General features: G+C 38.6%; 1 protein-coding gene across 2 annotated transcripts; it reads left to right on the forward strand.

Moving 5' to 3' along the window:
* Positions 1-174: 174 nt before the first annotated feature.
* On the forward strand, positions 175-20,494 carry itga6a (integrin, alpha 6a). 2 transcript variants are annotated; one of them, XM_052605691.1, is made up of 26 exons: positions 175-435; positions 8,617-8,744; positions 8,942-9,021; positions 9,152-9,413; positions 10,364-10,495; positions 10,593-10,806; positions 10,907-11,100; positions 11,188-11,282; positions 11,785-11,912; positions 12,002-12,091; positions 12,191-12,252; positions 12,698-12,867; positions 14,226-14,369; positions 14,570-14,685; positions 14,952-15,111; positions 15,334-15,417; positions 15,495-15,574; positions 15,693-15,770; positions 16,705-16,807; positions 16,892-17,068; positions 17,195-17,296; positions 17,396-17,506; positions 17,597-17,695; positions 17,796-17,921; positions 19,306-19,421; positions 19,704-19,848. In XM_052605691.1, exons 1-25 carry the CDS (start codon positions 269-271, stop codon positions 19,405-19,407), a joined length of 3,204 nt encoding a protein of 1,067 aa, XP_052461651.1. In that variant the 5' UTR covers positions 175-268; the 3' UTR covers positions 19,408-19,421; positions 19,704-19,848. The 2 variants fall into 2 exon arrangements, with proteins under 2 accessions (XP_052461651.1, XP_052461650.1); XM_052605690.1 differs by lacking the exon at positions 19,306-19,421 and having other exon boundaries at positions 19,704-20,494.
* The last annotated feature ends 1,168 nt before the right edge of the window (positions 20,495-21,662 follow it).

The raw sequence follows: 21,662 nt of genomic DNA on the forward strand, positions 1-21,662 counted from the left end.
AAATTCAAGCACCCTGAAGACACAGTGCTCATAAATCACAGCCGTGAGTGGATGGGGTGAGACCGGGCGAGACTCACCCATCTCTCAGTAGTGACGCAGAGCTCTGAGGGGACAGCTCTCTCTCTCCCTCCCTCCCTCTCTCTCTCTCTCTCTCTCTCTCTCTCTCATCGAGCGCAGTGCAGTGCTGACCACGACTGCTGTCCTCTCAGAGCAGCGGACTCTACCGCACACAAGGGCTATATTCATACAACCATTTTAATAACAGGCAATGGGGCTGACTCTGAACCTGTGCATTTTATCATTGCTCATATGGACTTCTACAAGTGCATTTAACCTGGACACGCGAGACGTCCTGAGGAAAAACGGTGAACCGGGCAGTCTCTTCGGATTCTCTCTCGCCTTGCACCGGCAGCTCCAGCCGCACGATAAGAGAATGTGAGTAGAATCGGTTACTGAATATCGTTGTGATTAATCGAGATCACTGACTGATCACTGGAGTCTGAGCAGATGCGTTCTGTAGGAGCACCAGATCTCCTTCATCTTCCGTTCATCCTGCACCTGTGCCCCGTTCATTTTTAAACAGTTGTGTTACTTCTAACGTTACCTCCTCTATAAGAACATGAAACGATGCGTCTAATAGTCCAATATTTCGTAAAGAAAGAAACCTTTTTTTTTTAATGGTGGACTGTTAGTGATCGTATGGTGCTCAGCTCCTCATTAATCGTCGTGTGGGGGAAGGCATGCTGCTGGAAGGGCTTCTGCTTACTTACTGACAACTTCACAATACACAACGTGATGCGACAAGTCTCCAGGGGACAATGGCTTTCACACTCAAAGAATTCAAAGAGCAATATCGTAAAGTCTGATCTTAAATTTACATGTTCTTCGGTGGTTATAATCAGCAAAGAATCCATATTATAAAGTTTTTTTTTTTATTTATTTATTTATTTTTATTTTTATTTTTTGCTGAATTTGGCTCTTGAGTTAATTATATGGGTTTTTTGTAGACCATATTAATGCCACAGAAGAACCATTTTGGGTTCCTCAAAGAACCTTTCAAAAAGCAGTTCTTAAAAGCACCTTTTTTTTCTTAGTATGAAAACATTTAATAATCGGAGCAACCCTTTTCCAATGAACAACCTTCCACCTTTTTCAATAATAATAATAATAATAAGAATAAGAAGAAATTGTGTAATGGAAAGGCTTAATGGATGGCAAAAGTTCTTAAGGGAAGCAATGATGCCTTTATGCATACAAACTTGTCCTTGTCCAAAATTTTTTTTTTATTTTTTTTTTTACCCTGTCTCTCAGATCTGTTTAATTAAGGGTGAGATGCTATGGTCTAAGGCTGTAAAACATCTGTCAGGATAGGGCACTAACAAATTAACTTAGGGCTCCTTTTAGGACAAGTTTCAAGTGTAAAGACGTTCAAAACACAGTAAACACAGTTTAGTGAAGACATGTTAACTAAAAAACTTTACTTTACAATTTGGCCCCCTTGTAAAAAGCAGTTAAAAAAAGTTAAGATGGAAGAAATCATGTGCTGCTTTGCACATTTGTCTGCATGGCTGAAATGATTTGAGATTTGCATTTAACGAATAGGCTGAATGATTTACTTAGTGTGTGTGTGTGTTTGTGTGTGTGTGGAGGGTCACTGATTAAATAGAACACACAGGCATTTAACAGTGTTTAAACAGTTGTGTGAAATGAACAAGTGTGAGTTTTCTCGTGTGTGTGTGTGTGTGTGTGTGTGTGTGTGTGTGTGTGGTTAAAGACACCTGTTTACAGCATCTACGCTGCCATGAAAGTGTGTAGCACCTGTGACCACCAGGCTTGTCCCTCTGTCTTTCCTGTTGATGTAAATGTCTAGGCCTTTTCATATTTATCTCCAGTCTCGTGTGGATTTAGTTGATTGTGTGAATAATGCATACAAACCAGTATATGCTGGTGCTCAATCTTTGGATGCATTACCAATGGTTCACACTGGTCATTTCCAGAGTGAAAGCAGTATCTGATACACTGTACTGAGAACTATCAGCTGTAGCAATATGTGTGCATTTCTGTTTCTGAGTCAAAGCAGATCTTATTTAAGCCCTTGTTTAAGTGTATCTTTGGGAGTCCTGGCAGATGCCATACAAGTACAATTTAGTGTGCCACACAAGAAGTCTTCCTTCCTGCCTTTCTTATAACTTCCTGTGGTGTGTAAGCAACCTCTGCTCATCGACTCTTATAATCCATTAGAAGGAAGCCACACGATTCCCGAGAAACAAAACATGTAAAGTGTCATGACAGCCAAGTATGGTGAACCATACTCAGAATCCATGCTCTGCATTTAACCCATTCAAAGTGAACACACACACACACACACACACACACACACACACAGCATTGGGCAGTCATTTATGCTGCGGCACCCAAGGAGCAGTTGGGGGTTCAGTGTCTTGCTCAAGGGCACATCAGTCATGGTATTGCCGAGACTCAAACCCACAACCTTAGGGTAAGGAGTCAAACACTCTAACCACTAGGCCACGACTTCCCCAGTGTCTCTGATGCTGTGAGTATCCAGAGAGGTGGATGAACAGGTTGGCATCTGTTTACACTGGAACAGGACACATCAGGCCATCTGTGCTCATGTAACTCGAGAGGTAGATCGCTAGAGGCCCCTTTTCTTTTCTTTCTTTTCATTTCTTTTTTTGTGAATGTGTTGGTCTCCTCAGGTGTGTGAAGATTTTTAGCCCTAGAGATTGTAGTATTTTTTTATTTTTGTAACAGTACGCAACTGTTTCATGGTTTACACTGCTCTACAGATTTCTGCTTTTTAGTTGTGTTTGCACTGAAATGAAAATCAAACTGCAAAAGGCTATGTCTTTTAATTTATGTATTTGAAACTGATTTTTGCATAGTACAAACACCATCTGTAGCTTATGTATTGCATTTGATGGGATGCTAGTTAGTCTCCCACTGTAAGACACCTGCATGCATGCAGTCTATTCAAGAATGGGGAAATGTACTGTACACATACAATTAGGAAAATCAAGTGCAGACTGAACTTCAACTTCAGTTTTGACTTATAATACACTTCAATGAGAAGTGATCACTTCAGAAGTGACTAGCTGATGCATGTGTCTCATCTGCAACAAACATGTCCAAAATAAGTGTGAGAGATCAGGTAAGATACTACAGCCATTATATTGCATTAAATATCATGCAGTTGTTGCCTAGCCAATTAATTAAGTATAGTGACCCATCCCTACTGTATACAATTACATCAAACCCCAAACATGAACACAAACAACCCAACATAATACAACCCACATGTAACATCTTACAAGACAATCCAATTTAACCCGACACAACCAGAGCAAAACCCAACACAAGAAGCCTGGCACAATCAAGCTTTGTCAGTGTAAGCTCATCTCAGACAACTGCAGCGACTGCACTGCTGGATCCTGATGAACAAACACACATTTCTAGATGAGCAGTGTTTGAGACACACAGCAGCTGCTGCAGCTTTGGCACGGATGCTTTTGGGCTGTGTAACAGAACTAGTGAAAGGTTATGGCTGTGGTATATTTTTTAAAGGAAAGATGGGAAGGTCTGCATGACTAAAGTGATGAGCAGAGACAGATGAGTGTGGTCGTTTCTCTCCTTCAGTGACGAAGCAGCAGTCGGAAACAGGTATTAGCTGAATCACTGGATAAAAGTGTGCGGAATGAATATATTTACAGTGAGACTGTAGAAACGTGACAGCTGGGAGAGATTCTACTGCAGTATATCCATGACACGGTTTATATTGTTTTTTTTTTTTTTTTTCAATGAGTTGAATCATTTCAATCTGTTTTTACACTGATGCCAAAACTGACTCATACCATGAAGTAGTATTTAAAGAAGGAAATTACTATCTAGGGTTGAATGTCCAGCAAAGATAACTATATTCAGATATATGACATTACTGTGATATGTTTTTTTGAATACTGTGCTTGCTGTAAAAGACTTTGGTCAAACTCTTCATCCACAATGGAGTGTTAATTGTAAATTGTTAAGCAGGTTTAGTAGCAGAAACGTTTTTCCTGCAGAGATGAAGCGACTGTACAGTGTGTAAGTGACAGGTTGCAGCCAGCTGTGGGTATAAAGAGTAAAAACACGCACACTGGCTGCTGTCAGTGCACTCCTTTATATTATAATTGCTGTGGTTTGTCTATCTATGTGAACTCAAACACAGAAGTTAGGTCAAATAAAATACAATAAAATAAAGGAAAAAGAAGAATGTTTATATTTAATAATGTGCATTGCATTAATCCATGCCTTGTTTAACAACTGCATGAATTTATGTATCATGTCATTTGAATTGGAATTAGTATGTACGGAGGCCCGCACATGCAGAAATAGTAATTGTGTGCATGTTTTAGTACATTGATGGAACGAATTAGTAAATTGTGCGCACAATTTAGCAAATCGAGGGAATGCAATAGTAATCGTGTGCACGTTTTAGTACATTGAGGGAACGAATTAGTAAATCGTGCGCACAATTTAGCAAATCGAGGGAACGCAATAGTAATCGTGTGCATGTTTTAGTACATTGATGGAACGAATTAGTAAATCGTGCGCACAATTTAGCAAATCGAGGGAACGCAATAGTAATCGTGTGCACGTTTTAGTACATTGAGGGAACGAATTAGTAAATCGTGCACACAATTTAGCAAATCGAGGGAACGCAATAGTAATCGTGTGCATGTTTTAGTACATTGAGGGAACGAATTAGTAAATCGTGCGCACAATTTAGCAAATAGAGGGAACGCAATATTAATCGTGTGCACGTTTTAGTACATTGAGGGAATGAATTAGTAAATCGTGCGCACAATTTAGCAAATCGAGGGAACGCAATAGTAATCGTGTGCACGTTTTAGTACATTGAGGGAACGAATTAGTAAATCGTGCGCACAATTTAGCAAATCGAGGGAACGCAATAGTAATCGTGTGCACGTTTTAGTACATTGAGGGAACGAATTAGTAAATCGTGCGCACAATTTAGCAAATCGAGGGAACGCAATAGTAATCGTGTGCACGTTTTAGTACATTGAGGGAACGAATTAGTAAATCGTGCACACAATTTAGCAAATCGAGGGAACGCAATAGTAATCGTGTGCATGTTTTAGTACATTGAGGGAACGAATTAGTAAATCGTGCGCACATTTTAGCGTACTATTTTTTTCCTGCATGTCATTATGTGGGGCTCTGTAAGTATGTATTTTCTTTAAACAAAATAAATTGGGTGATTGAGTAAAGATAATCATAGATATGCACTCTGCACATAGTTTTCGAGAAGTAATTTTGCTCAATTAGACTATAAACCTGGTGACCCTGATTAAATAAACCCTCTTGCTGTCAACAATGGCATGCTTAGACTAATCAAACTCAAATTGTTCAAGAACAATGAACTGCCTTTCAAGCCTGAAAATAAGACAGGGCAACATTCTGTGGCTTTTTGAGTTAAATGCTGTTTTCCCATCATTTCTCTAATGAGATCTTTTGTCCTTCCTTATGTTGGTTGGAAACGGCGAGTGTCAGGTTGACTGGCCACATTCTCCACAACTTTAATGATTTGTCTCTCAGTCCAATAACCACCCAAGGCATCAAGAAATATATGGCAATGCCTATTATCCAGTGATAACAATGAAACATTTCATTGGTCTGTATGGTGGAGTATCCCAGTATAGTAAGCCACTGGTGGTCTACATGCTGATCTGAATAGACTCACCATGGAAAGTAGATTAAGGGGCACTGGGTGAAACCTCTCAACACCATAATGGCTGGCCTGTTTCCCATGTAGAGAGAGAGAGAGCAAACTCCAGCTCTGGCATGCCATTCCTAGTGTTGTCCATCAGATATGTGTTGAATTTCCCAACCATGATTGAGGGGTGCTGTGGTCCTGGAGCTTTCCAAATCCTACAGTCCACCTGCATGCCCCATCTCCATGGGAATGGACTCCAGCTATTTGCTGTAATGTTTTATCATAGTAAGACTCACATGTAAGCTCAAGAAAGCTAATAAAATAAATGGTCTGTTCAATATTTCATGCGCCTTTACTCAAACAGTCTCTAAATTTTTGCAAAACACCACAAACATTAAGCTGGTGCTATCCTGATTAAACACTGTACATACAGTTCACTGGGGTTTCCAGCCGAAATGACCATGTGTCAGTAAAACACCAAAATCTTTTATTCCTTTTCGCACATATTATAATTACAGGGGCAGATTATTTATTAATAAAGACTGATTTCTAGCATGGTTTCTTGCACAGTATTGTGTTATGACCTCTAAACACTTTTTAGTGTTTTTAATGTTTATAAACGAATGCATTTGAGATTAAATAACCAGCTCCATATATATAATTTGTCTCTAATATAGTGGTCAGACTCACACACACATGCTCACTCACACACAGAATGCTGCCTGTTTCGTTATTTATTTCATCGTTAGCCTCATAGTATGTTCCTTGTGTCGACTGTAAGTCTGACAGAGCCAAGTATTACTTTTTTTTAATTTACCGAAGTGCCCAGAAGAGTTGATTCATAAGCGTTGTCAATTAAGACGAATGTTCTGGAAGTGTTTCATCAGAATAAGAGTTGCTGAGTCAGCTGTTGTGAACCGCTGTGTGTGAAGCTAAGCAATCTGCCGCTGTGTGCCTCAATGTCATGCTGACTTATATCTGACCGTTCACTGAAAAAATCTAATCTGTATAGTCGTGGTAGTAGACAGTGAAAGAATTTTCCTTCTCTCAGGAAAGGAGTGTCTGGGATGAATTGTGGGAAAAAGGGATTGGTTACGCATTAGGTTTATTTATGCAGTGTGATAAAATGCTGATATTTGGGTGAGTCAGTTATTGATTTAATGTGTATTCAGTTTTTATTTTTTTGCTCTTTTTTCAGACTTCACAAGCACTATTTATGCTTTGATAAGCAGTCATGTTAAATGCAACATCACTTGCATGATCTCAGAAACACTTCATTTATCAGCATCTCATGTTAAAATCTTTTCAGTGTTGATTCAGAAAAGACACATGATTGGGTCTTCGCCCCAAATCTGCACGTTTGTGTGTGTGTTCTGTTCTGGTGTGATGACAGCAGTGTTCGTGTCAATAATTGATTTGCTGCAGCTGGCTGATGGGTGTTGGAAACAGGAAGACACCCGCTGATGAAATAATCTGTCAGATCCTCTTAATCAGAAAGACACACAGAAGACTGATGATCACATCATAATTACAGGGTTTTTTCCTGTGTTTAGTCTTGCTACCAATCTGTGGCTCTGTTCCAAAATCGTCTATGGTAGCAAATAGTGCTCCTCATGAGAGAAACTGGCTACACTTTATTTTACAGTACGTGATCTTCCATAAAGGAAGCACCTAAGAAAGTCCTGGGTAAAATAAGGTAACTACATGGGTTAAGGTTAGGTTTTGGTTTAGGTTCAGGGTTATTGTAATAACTATAATAAATAGATTGTATGTACATATGGAACAGGACTGTAAATTAAAGTGTGGTTACACTTTATTTTAAGGTGTCATAAGTAATATGAGTAATATGAATTAACTACATGCACTATATGGTTAGGGTTAGGATTAGGGTTACTTGCATGTCAATATGCATAATTAATTGTTATTAGAATAGTTAGTACATGTAACGTGTAACAAGGACACCTTAAAATAAAGTGTTATCTAATGTACTAATGAGAAACTCAACTAAAGGAGGTGGTCATGTGAATTTTACTGCATTCCAAAGTTACCTGCAAATTCATATCACGTGAAGATGTCTGACCAACAGAAGTTTGACGCTGTATATCTTCTTAGCCGAATTAATCTGCAGAATTGCAGCTTTGCATTAAAGCCCCAGATACAGATCCCCTGTAAAGACCTTGTCTCAGATGACCACCAGGACAAGACCACAGGAAACAGATGATTCTTCTGCACTATCTGACTTTGCTGCAGCCTGGAATTAAACTACTGGTTAAGTCTGGTCAGAGCCTGGTTTCTCCCAAGGTTTTTTTTCTCCATTCTGTCATCGATGGAGTTTCGGTTCCTTGCCGCTGTCGCCTCTGGCTTGCTTAGTTGGGGTCACTTCATCTACAGCGATATCTTTGACTTGATTGCAAATAAATGCACAGATACTATTTAAACTGAACAGAGATGACATCACTGAATTCAATGATGAACTGCCTTTAACTATCATTTTGCATTATTGACACACTGTTTTCCAAATGAATGTTGTTCAGTTGCTTTTACGCGATGCATTTTGTTTAAAGCGCTATATAAATAAAGGTGACTTGACTTTGACTTTAAAGCCATTGCAGAATCCTTAGAAATGTTGTGTATTCAAAGTGTGACCATGGCTTAATGCTGACAAATGATTCCAGTTAAGGCTGCTACAGCATCAGATTTTCAATAGATAATTATCATGGCCAAAATAATTAATTATAATGATATTATAGAAATTTGAATAATAATAATAACTATAGCACCTAATCAAATGGAATTGTTTTTATTTTTTGCAAATGAATCACACTCAAATACTCTTTTTTTTATTTTTGCTGAAGAAGAAAAAAAAGATTTATTTCTTTGCACAGATTGCTGATTGGTGCTCCCAGAGCCAGGGCTTTATCAAATCAGGGAGCAAACATCACGGGTGGGCTGTACAGCTGTGACATCACCACCCATCCTGATGACTGCACTCGAGTGGACTTCGACAATGATGGTGCGCAGAAAAACTAAAGTTATTTGTACCAGAGATGTAACAATATCACATGAGATGTAAAGCCAGGCATGTACAGTAGATGTCTACCGGTACTTTTATTGGTACTGATGCACATTGAATAAGCAGTAGCAGGAGTCTCTGATAGATAGATCTTGAATTAATCATGCCTTGGTTTCTGTTCATGGTGGCTCTCACAGTTGATGCTCATGTGGAGAATAAGGAGAACCAGTGGATGGGTGTAACTGTTCAGAGTCAAGGACCTGGAGGCAAGATTGTGGTACGTCAAGAGCATAGTTACCAATTACCTGACATCCAGTTACATTATCATAACTTGTATTATTTATTAAACAATGTCTGACTCTGTACAGTATCGGCACACAACTCTAGTTTTTTTATTTCTGTCTCAGACATGTGCTCATCGCTACCAGCGTCTGTTGTTCCCCAATACACCTCAAGAGGCGCGGGACATCACGGGACGCTGCTACATGCTCAGTCAGGACCTGAGCATCGACAGCCAGTCAGACGAGGATGGGGGGAACTGGAAATTCTGCGACGGTCGCACCAGGGGTCACGAAAGATTCGGGTCCTGTCAGCAGGGCTTGGCTGCCACCTTCACTAAAGACTTCCACTATGTCATCTTTGGAGCACCAGGCGCGTACAATTGGAAAGGTAGAAAAGACATTTGATGCAAAAGATCAAATGCAGTATGCTTTGCATGAACACACACACAAATACACACACATATGCACTGGATAAGATTCTGTGGTAACAGTAAGGTATTGAAGACTGTAAGTAATGTCACATGGCCAGACTTTTGACTGTTCGTTCTGGTTCATTTACGAAACACTAATAGCTAAAAACACAATTTTTTTCAATTTTAAAGTTAAAAGGTACAGGTTATTCAACAGAAAATGTAAAAAAAGAAGCAGAATCTGCATCAGATGGACTGTGTGTGGTCCGGGTGTGTCATCTAAGATTGAGACCACAGCAGAAGTGACTCACAGGTCACTGTTTTGACCTTTGGCAAGGTGTTACCTCACAGACACATCATACTGCTATCATTTATTTATTATGATGGACTGATCCATAAAAAATAGCCAGTGTTTTTACTTACATGTTTTATATGCATTGTGACCCCCACTGGTGAGGAGGAGCACTGCAACTGCAGCATGTAAGAAATATTGCTGCTGCAAATATAACATACATGAAATAACCCCATAGCATTCATGATTCACCTCGTAGTAGATCCATACAGGTGGAGCTGGGGAAGGTGGAGGGCTTCTGAAACAAGCTGCACAGACACAGCTAGCTCTAGTCATATATTTGAATGTTGAGCAGCGAGCTCATTGGCTACTGATTCAGGAGAGAACCAATCAGCTGTGCCATGTGATAATGATGTCATTACGTCAGATTGAGTTAGACCTATTGGACTGCTATCAGAGTTTCGTGCCAGAACTCTGTATATTATTAAAAATAATGATTTCAAATTAACCACACTTCTTTTACACATGGGTTTGCATACATAAAACACACATTTTTAATAACCATTCAGTCTTTTGTTTTCCTGTATCAGCAAAATCTTGTTGTTTAGCACTCACCCCATCACATCCCTTCTCTAGGTATAGTGCGTGTTGAGCAGAAGAACAACACTCTGCTGGAAATGGGCTTGTTTGATGACGGTCCTTATGAGGTCGGGGATGAAAACCGGCTGGATCCGAATCTCGTGCCAGTACCAGCCAACAGCTACTTAGGTGAGAACATGAGAACCACGTACAGTACATCCGTGTTTGTGTGTGCTGTGGTCAGTAATTGTATTTTGAAGTGACACTGAATCTCGCATATGTACAGGATTCTCGTTAGATTCCGGCCACAGTATCACGAAGAAAGGCAAACTCATCATAGTGTCAGGAGCGCCGCGAGCCAATCACAGCGGAGCAGTGGTGTTTCTGCGGAAGGAGGGCGAAGTGTCCACCACGCTCACACCTGAACACGTTCTGCAAGGACCAGGACTCGCATCCTCCTTTGGATATGACGTCGCTGTGGTGGACCTGAATGGAGATGGGTAAGCGACACAAGATCTGCTGAATAATAATAAAGTAACTTCTGAAACTGAGTGAGTGGATTGCGAATGGCCAGCTGAACTGTGTTGATTGTCCCTCCAGCTGGCAGGACGTTGTGGTTGGTGCTCCTCAGTTCTTCCAGAGAGATGAGGAAGTGGGTGGAGCCGTGTATGTTTACATCAATAAAGCTGGAAAGTGGAAGGACGTCGCTCCTACTCGCCTGAATGGAACGAAAGACTCCATGTTCGGACTGGCTGTGGAGAACATTGGAGACATTAATCTGGATTCTTTTGAAGGTTAAATGCAGGAGTTGTTTGGTTAGCTTTGGATGCAAAATAATAACCTGTTCAGGTTATTTCACATTCTTCCCGCTTGTGTCTCAGATATCGCAGTAGGTGCTCCTTACGCAGACTCAGGGTTTGGTAGCGTCTACATCTACCACGGATCTGCTGACGGCATCAATACCACACCGGCTCAGGTTAGACACTCTCCACTGTCTGTCTCTGTCACGTTTTCTCTTCTGTCTGCAGTTTTAATGGAACATATCAGTGAGAAATTACTCGGATCAAATATTGGTGGAACTGAAAGGAATAAATGGCACTAGGAGACTCATTTTCTAGTGTTATCCTCTTTAAAAGCTTTTCCATTTTAAGCATAAAACATTGGCGAAAAAATAGATACATACTTGATTTTATACATTAGAGATTTTATTATATATCAAAATCTAATTTGCTCATGATTCTACTTTGTTTTTGTCTGATGTTACTCTGTTGTGAACTATACACACCATATATCAAATCCCTTATCTTCAATGTATGTATGTATATATTTCAGGATATTGAAGATAATAAATGAATAAATAAATAAATAAAATTGTATTTTATTATTATTACTTAAATATTTTAAGTCTTTGTTATTAAACAACGAATACAGCCTTACCTTTGTCTACAAACACTAAGACATCTGAGCTGATCTTGCAGATACTGCAGGGTAAACAGCACAATATTAAGATGTTTGGCTATTCTCTGGCTGGAAACATGGACCTGGATCAGAACTCGTACCCTGATCTCGCCGTGGGCTCGCTCTCCGACACAGTTTTCATATACAGGTGCTGACAGCTCACTTCTTAAGTCAAAGTCATTTCCTAAAGATGTTTTGATATGCTATAGCGTTATATAACATCTCTCTTGTGTGCAGGTCCAAAACAGTCATTAGCATCAAGAAAGACATCAAGGTGACACCAAAGGAGATTGACTTGATGAAGAAAACATGTGGCAACAGCGTCTGGTGAGATCCTGACAAATCAAGAGCTCAGAAAGCATCTCTCATAAATGAACTAGACATGTGGGAAATATTAATGAGTGTTTAATCTTGCATCCTTCATAGCTTGACTGTAGAAGCGTGTTTCTCATATAAAGCAAACCCCTCCACCTACAACCCCAAACTCAGTAAGTCTGTTTATGCTCTTATATATTGACATACAATCATTATCTATTGTACTTTTGTATTATTTAGTCTAAAGGGCTGTTCACACCGAGGATGATAACAATAACTGTACAACATTGGCAGCCAATCAGAATCCACCTGATTGTAATGCGCTTGAGGGTTTTAAGCAGCAAACAACAACATTATAGCAGCATATGCTCACAATAAACAGAAGGCTAGCATCGGTTAGTGCAAATGCTAATATAGTTAACATTACTGTTATCTTTATACTTATTGTTCTAGTGTGAAAAGTGCTTAGGATTTAGTCCAGATGTATTCTGTGTTATTTATGCTGACAGACAAGATGCTATTGTAGATGGTATGTTACTGAACTAATAAAAGAAAAAAGTATTGATGTCTGAAGCTCACACATTGTAAATGTGTTGATTGTTTGTTTGTTTCTGCCAGCCATCTCCTGTACACTTGAGGCCGAGTGGTACCGCAGGAAGCTGGGTCTTCCATCCAGGGTTGTGTTTCTAGAGAAGAGCGTGATGGATCAGGACTTTCAGTCGACCAGCTCTCTGGAGCTACGAGGACAGAACAAGAGAGCCTGTTACAAGACCAAACTCAGACTACAAGTAAATACAGCTTTAAATTTGTGATGAAACAGAAGTAGCGACATCATTTTCTTCCATATTGCGCTGCACATACAGGTTTCATTGGTTAGCATAAAAAAAGGTTACACTTTATTTCAAGGTGTGCTTGTTACAGTGTAATTATACATTTAAGTAATATTAATTAACTATGTGTAGGCTACTTACAATATTGTTAGGGTTTGGAGTAGGGTTTGGCTTAGTGTTACTTGCATGTAGTAATGCACAATTAATTGTTATTATAATAGTAAGTACATGTAACGTGTAACAAGGACCTTATAATGGAGCTGATGAGTTGTGAGACGTGCGGATCCATGTGCAAGCTTTTATTAGACAGAGACGTGGTCATAACAGGTATATAGGGGGCAAGACACAAGAGTAATCCTAGGGCAAGCATGGGTCCTTGATGAGCTAACAATATCCAGAGGGCTAAGCAAGAGGGGTGATCCAGTAACCAGAGCACAAATGTCAAAACACGATTAACAGGGAAAGGCAAGAAAAAGACTTAAACTTAAACAAGACTAAGAAAACTAGAAACAGAGACAAAACTATGAAAACAAGAAACTGAAACAAGACTATGAAAACTAGAAACTAAGACAAGACTAAGAGAAGTAAAACAGAAAGGCTTTTGTATGCAGCTATCTCTAGGAGAGGGATATATGCAGAACAATACTCTGCCGTGTGTGAGAGGAAGTCCAATGCTTGTAAAGAGTGTCTGATGATTGTGCTGTGTGTGTGTAATTGATGGCAGCTGTGTGTGATCGGTGCAATGGAGCATGGGAAATGTAGTCCAGGATTTACTGTGTAGTGTGAGAGTCTGTGTCGTGGATGATGACCTCTGGTGGTGATTTAACAGAAGTTCACCGGATCATGACAGAAACCTTTGAATAAAGTGTTACCAAAAAAAACAAACAAAAAACATGGAAGGTGGGGACTTGGTCCTGTTCATCTGTTGTTGATTGGCTTGTGAGATGTGGGTGTGGCACTTAGATATAGAAACAGATGAAAGTGAGCTTGCAGGGGGAAGGTTTAAGTGGATTCAGTGATTCTGCATATGTCACCAGAGAAAGGTTTGTCATTTGAATTATAACACTCTGATTAAACATCATGTGACATCAAATGAAACATATGCATGGATTTATTGTTGATAGTACGATCTACAGCATGCTTTCAAAATATGTGGCTATTGGTGATTGCTATCATACATCTACAATTCCTATAATTCTCCTTTTGGAATTAGGAACTTTGGAGTTATTATGACATTCCAACAGCCTCTGTTTAAGCTTTCGTTCTGTATTTCAATACACGTTGACTGAGTGGGATCTGCTATGTGCTGGTTTCAGGAAGGCATCAGGGATAAGCTCAGAGCGATTCCTATCGAGGTGTCTGTGGCCATTCAGAGCGCTACGAAAGGCAAACGGCACAGCTCTCTGCCACAACTAACTCCAATACTAGACTCCACTGTGCCCAACAAGACCATCACCGAGGTATACCAACAACTGACAGTCAATACATCTTTAGATCCTTTACTGTAAACATAATGAATGTAACTTAAACTGTAAACTTTAAAAGGTCAGGTTGGTCGCCTTTAAAATTGACAATACATTTTGTATAGACATATATATGTATCGGCTGATTAATTAAGTACTAGTAAAAAAGGTTTAATTTGTCATCTTTCCTGGCTTAGGTGAACTTCCTGAAGGAGGGTTGTGGCAAAGACAACATCTGTCAGAGTAACCTCCAGCTGCAGTACAGGTTCTGCTACAGAGAGTCCAAACAAGATGTGTTTCCTCCTCTACCGCTGTGTGTATACGAAACACATCACACACTACTAGGAGCATGCAACACAAACCCAACACACACTCTGGTTCAGCCCTGTTGACACCTGCTATTAACAGCTAATATACGAGCTGATCGCAAGTGATAAATTATGCATTAATAACACATTATAACTAGTGATCTTAAATATATTACTACTACTAGAAGTCTTTATATACCCTCATAGTCTAAATTGCATATAATTTATAATCAATATACAAGGTTTCTAAATTTTCAAATCGATCTCTCAGGGAGAATGGGATGCCGGTGATTTCTCTGAGTGATCAGAAGGACTTTGCTCTGGAGGTCACAGTCAGGAACAGAAATGGAGATGATGCTCATGAAGCCAGATTGATTGGGCAGTTTGATGAATCTCTCTCGTACTCTGGATTCAGATCTCTGAGAACTACTGTAAGTGGCTCACAAATCTTTGTCTAAATTGCATCACCATGTTTCTATGAAATCTTGTTGTTTTTAGAGTCATTTGGTTTTGTAAGGGATCCAGTAAACAAAATTTCTCAATTTTCTATTACGATGAGCTCTATTTTCCTCTCAATAGGAGACTAGCAATCCGTAAAGCCAACTATATTGTATGCTATGATGTTGTGTAACCAAACCCGTGTCGTCCTGCAGGATAAACATGTGATCTGCGCTGCCAATCAGAATGGCTCCCTGGCAGAGTGCGAGCTGGGAAATCCTTTTAAAAGGGATTCGGAGGTCAGTAATACTTCAAAGATGCTATACGACTCTAATTTATGAATTGCTATTTTAATACAAATGGTTTTTATGTGTAGGTAACGTTCTACATCATATTGAGCACTGGCAAGATATCGCTCGACACCAAAGAGGTGGAGATCGACCTTCAGCTGGAAACGTACGTCTGAAATTTCAGAATCACTATTGATTTTGAACATGCATATGAACTAATACATGAACTAAAATGCTACCACAAGCCTGTTTTAATTGCATGATGAATGTCTGTTCTGAAACAGGACCAGTTCACAGGAAGGTCTGGGCAAAGTGAAGGCCAAAGCCAAAGTGGTGATTGAACTCCTTCTTTCTGTACAAGGGTACGAATCATCACTTTATTTAAGCAAGCATGCTCTCCTTTGAAAACCACTGCTGAGATATTAAGAATACATTTTCTGACTTTAATTACATATTACAGTAATATTACACCAGTTACACTATTATAATCAGTTATTGTGCAGTACATTCTGCGTGAAGCTGGCGTCTTGCATTTAAGTGTCATCTCATGGTAAAGCAAGGTTTACCATGAAACCATAGAAATACTGAAATAAATATACAGCTGTCGCCTCTTGAGTAAAGCACTTAACCTCAAACTAACGTACTGTATCACTGCCATCACATACTTACAGGAAAGACAAAAGAAGTACACTTAAGCATACTTTACAGTACTTATTGCTAAAATATTATTCTCCATAAGAATATACTTAAGTGTGAATTGAATGTTTTTGGAAGCATTCAATCCTACAATTATATTAAATTCAATTAGCTGAATTTTTGAATGTTTTAACCCACTTAAGTAGGACTTGAGTCCATATTTATTTGTATTGTCATCATTTTTTCTGTTATCTTAAAAACATGGAATGAAGTTGCAATTTAGTATATTTAGAATATATTCACTTATTGTATAACTCACTAAAGTTAGCATTACAATTAAGTATGTGTGTATTAAAAGTGATTTAAAATGTACTTTTAATTTGATATTGTTATAAAGTGCACTTTTTAAAAGTGTCCATAATGTGTAAAATATTCATGGAAGTGTACTCTTTAAATACAAACACAATTCCTTTTATTTCATTAACATTATATTCTCTGCAAGTACAGTTTATATATACATAGTTTGAAGATTTTATATAAACTACAAATACACATTCAATACAGTTAAGTGGATTTCTTTTTCACAAGCATCTATATTTAGTGCTGTCTTGTCAGCGAGGATGTTGTATCTGATGGCTGTGTCTTGTTGTTGTGTATCAGGGTTGCCAAACCTGCTCAGGTCTATTTTGGAGGTGAAGTCAGAGGCATGAGCGCCATGAAGACAGAGGAGGAAGTCGGGAGCTTAGTCGAATATGAATTCAGAGTAAATGCCAAAATAGTTCATATACCTTTTTATATATCACTTCAGGTATTTTTTTTTTAAACTCTACTTTTTTATTCTGTGCAGGTGATTAATTTGGGAAAGCCTCTGAAGTCTTTTGGAACTGCATCTCTGAACATCCAGTGGCCTAAAGAAACCTCTGTGGGGAAATGGCTGCTGTATCTGATGAAGATCAACACCAGGGACCTGCAGTTAGTCACCTGTTCACCTGAGACAGAGATCAACCCTCTCCGACTGAGCGAGGTATCAGATACTCAGAGTTTAAGTCTGAATGAATGCTGTCCCACATTCTGATGTTTTCAACCTATCTGACTGAGACTGAGAATGATGATGATAACAACATGGACAACCCAACTGTGACACTTTTAGGAGTCGAGATCAACCAGGAGAAAGCGTGAGCTAGAGGAACGGAAACCAGCTGAGGGGGTTAAAACAGCCCCCGTCCCGGACAAACGCAAGCACAAGATTCTGGTAATGAGATCGAGTTATTATTTTGTGGTGAACTTTACTTTTTAGCAATGCCAGCACCAAAAAACAACTTCTTGAAATGAGTCTCGTTTGTCCTCGTAGTCTTGCAGTGGAGATGCCAGATGTGTGGAGATCAAATGCCCTCTACAGGGCTTGGACAGCACTGCGCTCGTCGTTTTAAAATCCCGCCTGTGGAACTCCACTTTCCTTGAAGTAAGGACAACAAAGAGAGCTTATTCTGTTCTTTTGAAAGAATGTCCTGGGTTGTTAAAGTGTCCTGTTTTGTGCTCCTCTCTAAAACAGGATTATGTGTCCTACAATTACCTCGATATAATAGTGAAAGCTTCCATAAGTCTGGATGATTCTGCCAAGAACATTGTGCTTAAAAATCCTGAGACCCAGGTAACAACGGTTTCCTATTCAAGTGTAACAGAGTAAAATCTGTTGCATTTAAACATGTAGACATGATATACTGTGTGAGTCACTGTAGATGTGATGGCAGGTGAGGCTGACCGTGTTTCCGGAGACGGCCGTGACTCCGTTCGGAGGCATTCCCTGGTGGATCATTCTGGTGGCTGTTTTAGCTGGAGTTCTGATGCTGGCTCTTCTAGTTCTGTTACTCTGGAAGGTAATGAAACACTCACATGCACATAAGGAAAGTAAACAAAACCCCAATAGCATTCTCCATATGTTTGCTTAAAAAATATTCAAGGACTTTTCGATTCATTTTTTCATGTTTACACTTTTAACGGCCCTAAAAATAGTTTGGAGACTGCACTAAACCTAAAAAAGAAAGAAATAACATTAAATATAATAAATAAATAAATAAATGATTTTTTTGTGTCAAATATTTTTTCAAGAGAGATACCACAGATACACTTTTTAAATGTTTAAAAAAAACTACAACTAAAAATAAATAAAAGCATTGTGACCATTTCTGAGTTAACAGGGATCCCTTGTATATATATAAAACTGTTATGAAGAATGTACTTAAGTGCAAACAGGTGGTAATGTTTTTGGACACTTAATTGCAGTTGGATTTTTTCATTATTATTATAATAGTTTACATTTATATCAAATGCAATTCGCTGAACTTTAAAATGCTTTTCTGACCCACTTAAGTAGGACTTCAGTATATATTTAGTTTCATATTTCTAATTTCTTTGGGCAGTGAACTGCCAAGTGTTCAGAGAAGTATTTATGGTAAACTAAAATATACTCTATGTACTTAAATATATTTATAATTAAACATTTTGTAATGATAAAGTTGCAGTTAGTACATAGAATGTATTAACTTTGAAATGTAATATTGAATATATACCACAATACAGTTAAAATGATTATAAAGTAGGATAGGATTTAGTATTCTAGACAAAATAAGTGTACGTTAACACACAACACAATATTATATTATATAAAGTTGATTTAATAAGTGTACTTAAGTGTGTTGAAAACAGTCATGAAAGTGTGCTCTCTAAGTACACTTAAGTGATGTTTTTTTAATATACTTTTAAGTACACAACACGTTTACTTTAACACACAACACAAGATTATATTATTCAAAGTCGATTTTAAAAGTGTACTTAAGTGTGTTGAAAACAGTCATGGAAGTGTGCTCTCTTTAAGTACACTTAAGTGATGTTTTTTTTGAATACTTTTAAGTACACAACACGTTTACTTTAACACACAACACAATATTATATTATACAAAGTTGATTTTAAAAGTGTACTTAAGTGTGTTGAAAAAAGTCATGAAAGTGTGCTCTCTAAGTAGAACTCTCTGATGTTTTTTTTATACTTTTAAGTATTAACTCTATATATATTCATTAAAATCACCAAAATACCAGCTGATTCCAGACACTGAGCAGAAATGAGGAGTGCAGTGAAATTCTCTTGTAGCATTTGAGTATTTAATTAATTTACTCTCCAAATACTTTTTTGTGTCCGGATCAATGTGTTTAGCACAAACCTTATCATGTTTGCAATGACCCCTGAATTTGCCCCCTCTGTAGTGCGGTTTCTTCAAGCGGGCCCAGAAGGACGAGTACGATGCCGCTTTTCACAAAGCGGAGATTCACGCTCAGCCCTCGGACAAACAGTCCACTGAGGCCTAGCTCTCCTCTCCAGGGTAAAACACGCTCGCTGCAGCAGAGTGGTGTCTGCATGACGTGTGGCCTAACTCACTAACTCATCCTGTGCTTCGTCAGAAGGAAGATAAAGTCTCATGCTGCACAGCGTGCTTCGCTCTTTCCATGTGAAGCTCGGTTTTGTTTTGTATCGTGTCAGTGGATGTGCTTTAACGTGTTCTGTTTTGTCAAGCATGTGTTCTCCAAAGCACATAAATGCAGATTTGAGTTTTTAATCGAGTCTTGGAACGATGTTTAACGCGCTTCTGTTCTTTCTCCGTCAGTGTGGATTTTTCAAACGCTCCAAATATGAGGACAGCGTTCCGAAATATCATGCGGTGAGGATTCGTAAGGAGACACGTCTCGTGAAAGATGGAAAGGACATGTTAGATCCCTTGGAGAAGAAGCAATGGATGACCACATGGGATGAGAACGAGAGCTACTCGTGAGACTGTCTCTGCATTTGCTATGAACATTTCTCCACCATCAGGCATCTCTAGTTGTGAAGGTTTCAGAGCTGTGAGCCCAGTGTTGAAAAGAGACATGCGATGCCTAACAGATCCACGTGTTTCTGATTACTGAAGGGTAAAGACTGACTCCTGGATATCTCTGGGCTTTTTCCTTTGCAATACAATCCTTAAAAATCGTTTGTATATTTTTTTGAAAGTTGCATGAGATGCCAAGACTGCGTTGTCTCGATTTTCTTTGTAAATATTTTACAATGCAGTTTATTTATTTTGTACTAAGATGCCCACTGTGCATGAACTGCCCAAAGATTATGTTTCATGTCTTTAGGTAACTGTAAGTTAGACTGAATGTTTGGAGGTCTGTCTGATGAAGCTCAAGCGAGCAGTGTCAGGAGAGAAAAAATAAACAAGTCAATGAGTTACTACTGAAGAAATGTTGATGTATGACCCAGACATATTCCAGTTATGCAACTGGAGCAGTGCTACAAACCCTCAAATGATGACACATCTGCATAAATCTAGAATGCTCACATTTCTCTGCTAATCATCATGTTTTAACATCTGTTGGTTAGACTACCATTAAAGGGGCATTCATTCATTTTTCATTAGATCTGCCGTCTATCGACATTTATCAGCATGAAGGTCTCCTGAGTTACCAGTCAAAGAAAAAGAAGTGAAGTGGGAATCAGGATTTTGTCATCAAATCGTTCCTCCTTGTACTGATGTCCACACTGGTTCTTTCTTTTCTGCGTTTTTGGCCACACAGGCACTGATTCTCCTGTTTTCTCTACTGGTAAAGCACTATTATAAGTGTTTCATTGAGGATGTTTCACTCTTCACATCACCAAACTGCACTATGCTATGAGTGCATCTGATGGTTAGTTAAACAGCACAGGTCAACACTTTAACACACTGAAAAACACACTGAGAGGTGTGACCCGCACCGCAACATATAATTAAAATAAGTTTTATAAAATAAAATAAAAGCGAGTACAGTCTTTATCTCACGTGAGTGTACAATACAAAATATAATTTGTTGTAGATGTCCGTTTTTTCACTTCTTTATTGGTTAATTTAATTTTGTTGCATTATTGTATGTTATACACAGCCAAGCACCAGACCACTGTGTCCCTGATAGTTTACAGTAGTTTTACTGTACAATTTCAACTTCACGTTTTCCATCTCCTAAACAAAAAGCCATATCAAATTTGCGAATAATTAATCGATCAGACGGATCAGATCTGAAATTATTCGCGAACGAGTTTGTAGTGCTGAACCTGAACCGTCTGCAGAAGTTCTCACACTGTAAAGCCATATAATTTTATACAATCAACTCTCACTGTAGTTTAGGAAACACATCTTACGAATGCCATTTATTGTTTGTCAGTGATGAAGCAGCTTTTTGCTTATGAACTACTGTACTGTAATTAAAGACTATCGTATCCTGTACACCCACAGCAGTCTGGACAATATGGACACTGGACACAACAGACATATCCATACAAAAGATTATTATAATTTTTTTATAACATATTTACTCAATCATCTAGCCAAAGTTTTGGCATTCTAAATAAGGTACAACACACATTACAAGTAAGGGGAGTTACGTAATCGGATTACTTTTTTCAAGTAACTAGTAAAGTAAAGCATTACTTTTAAATTTAAGTATGGAGGTATTGTGTGCACTGTCTGAACATGATGTAGTTCTAGACTAAATGTGAATGTGCATTAATTCATCCCACTCTCCATAAAAAAATGCAAATTTAGTATTCAGCC

Source organism: Carassius gibelio, chromosome A9 (genome assembly GCF_023724105.1).
Source record: "Carassius gibelio isolate Cgi1373 ecotype wild population from Czech Republic chromosome A9, carGib1.2-hapl.c, whole genome shotgun sequence".
Taxonomy (NCBI): domain Eukaryota; kingdom Metazoa; phylum Chordata; class Actinopteri; order Cypriniformes; family Cyprinidae; genus Carassius; species Carassius gibelio.

Coding starts and splice junctions, on each gene's coding strand:
- itga6a (XM_052605690.1), top strand. CDS start 269: ATGGGGCTGACTCTGAACCTGTGCATTTTATCATTGCTCATATGGACT. Junction 12,253..12,697: donor CACCTACAACCCCAAACTCA/GTAAGTCTGTTT, acceptor TGTTTCTGCCAG/CCATCTCCTGTACACTTGAG. Junction 17,507..17,596: donor GGAACTCCACTTTCCTTGAA/GTAAGGACAACA, acceptor TCTCTAAAACAG/GATTATGTGTCCTACAATTA.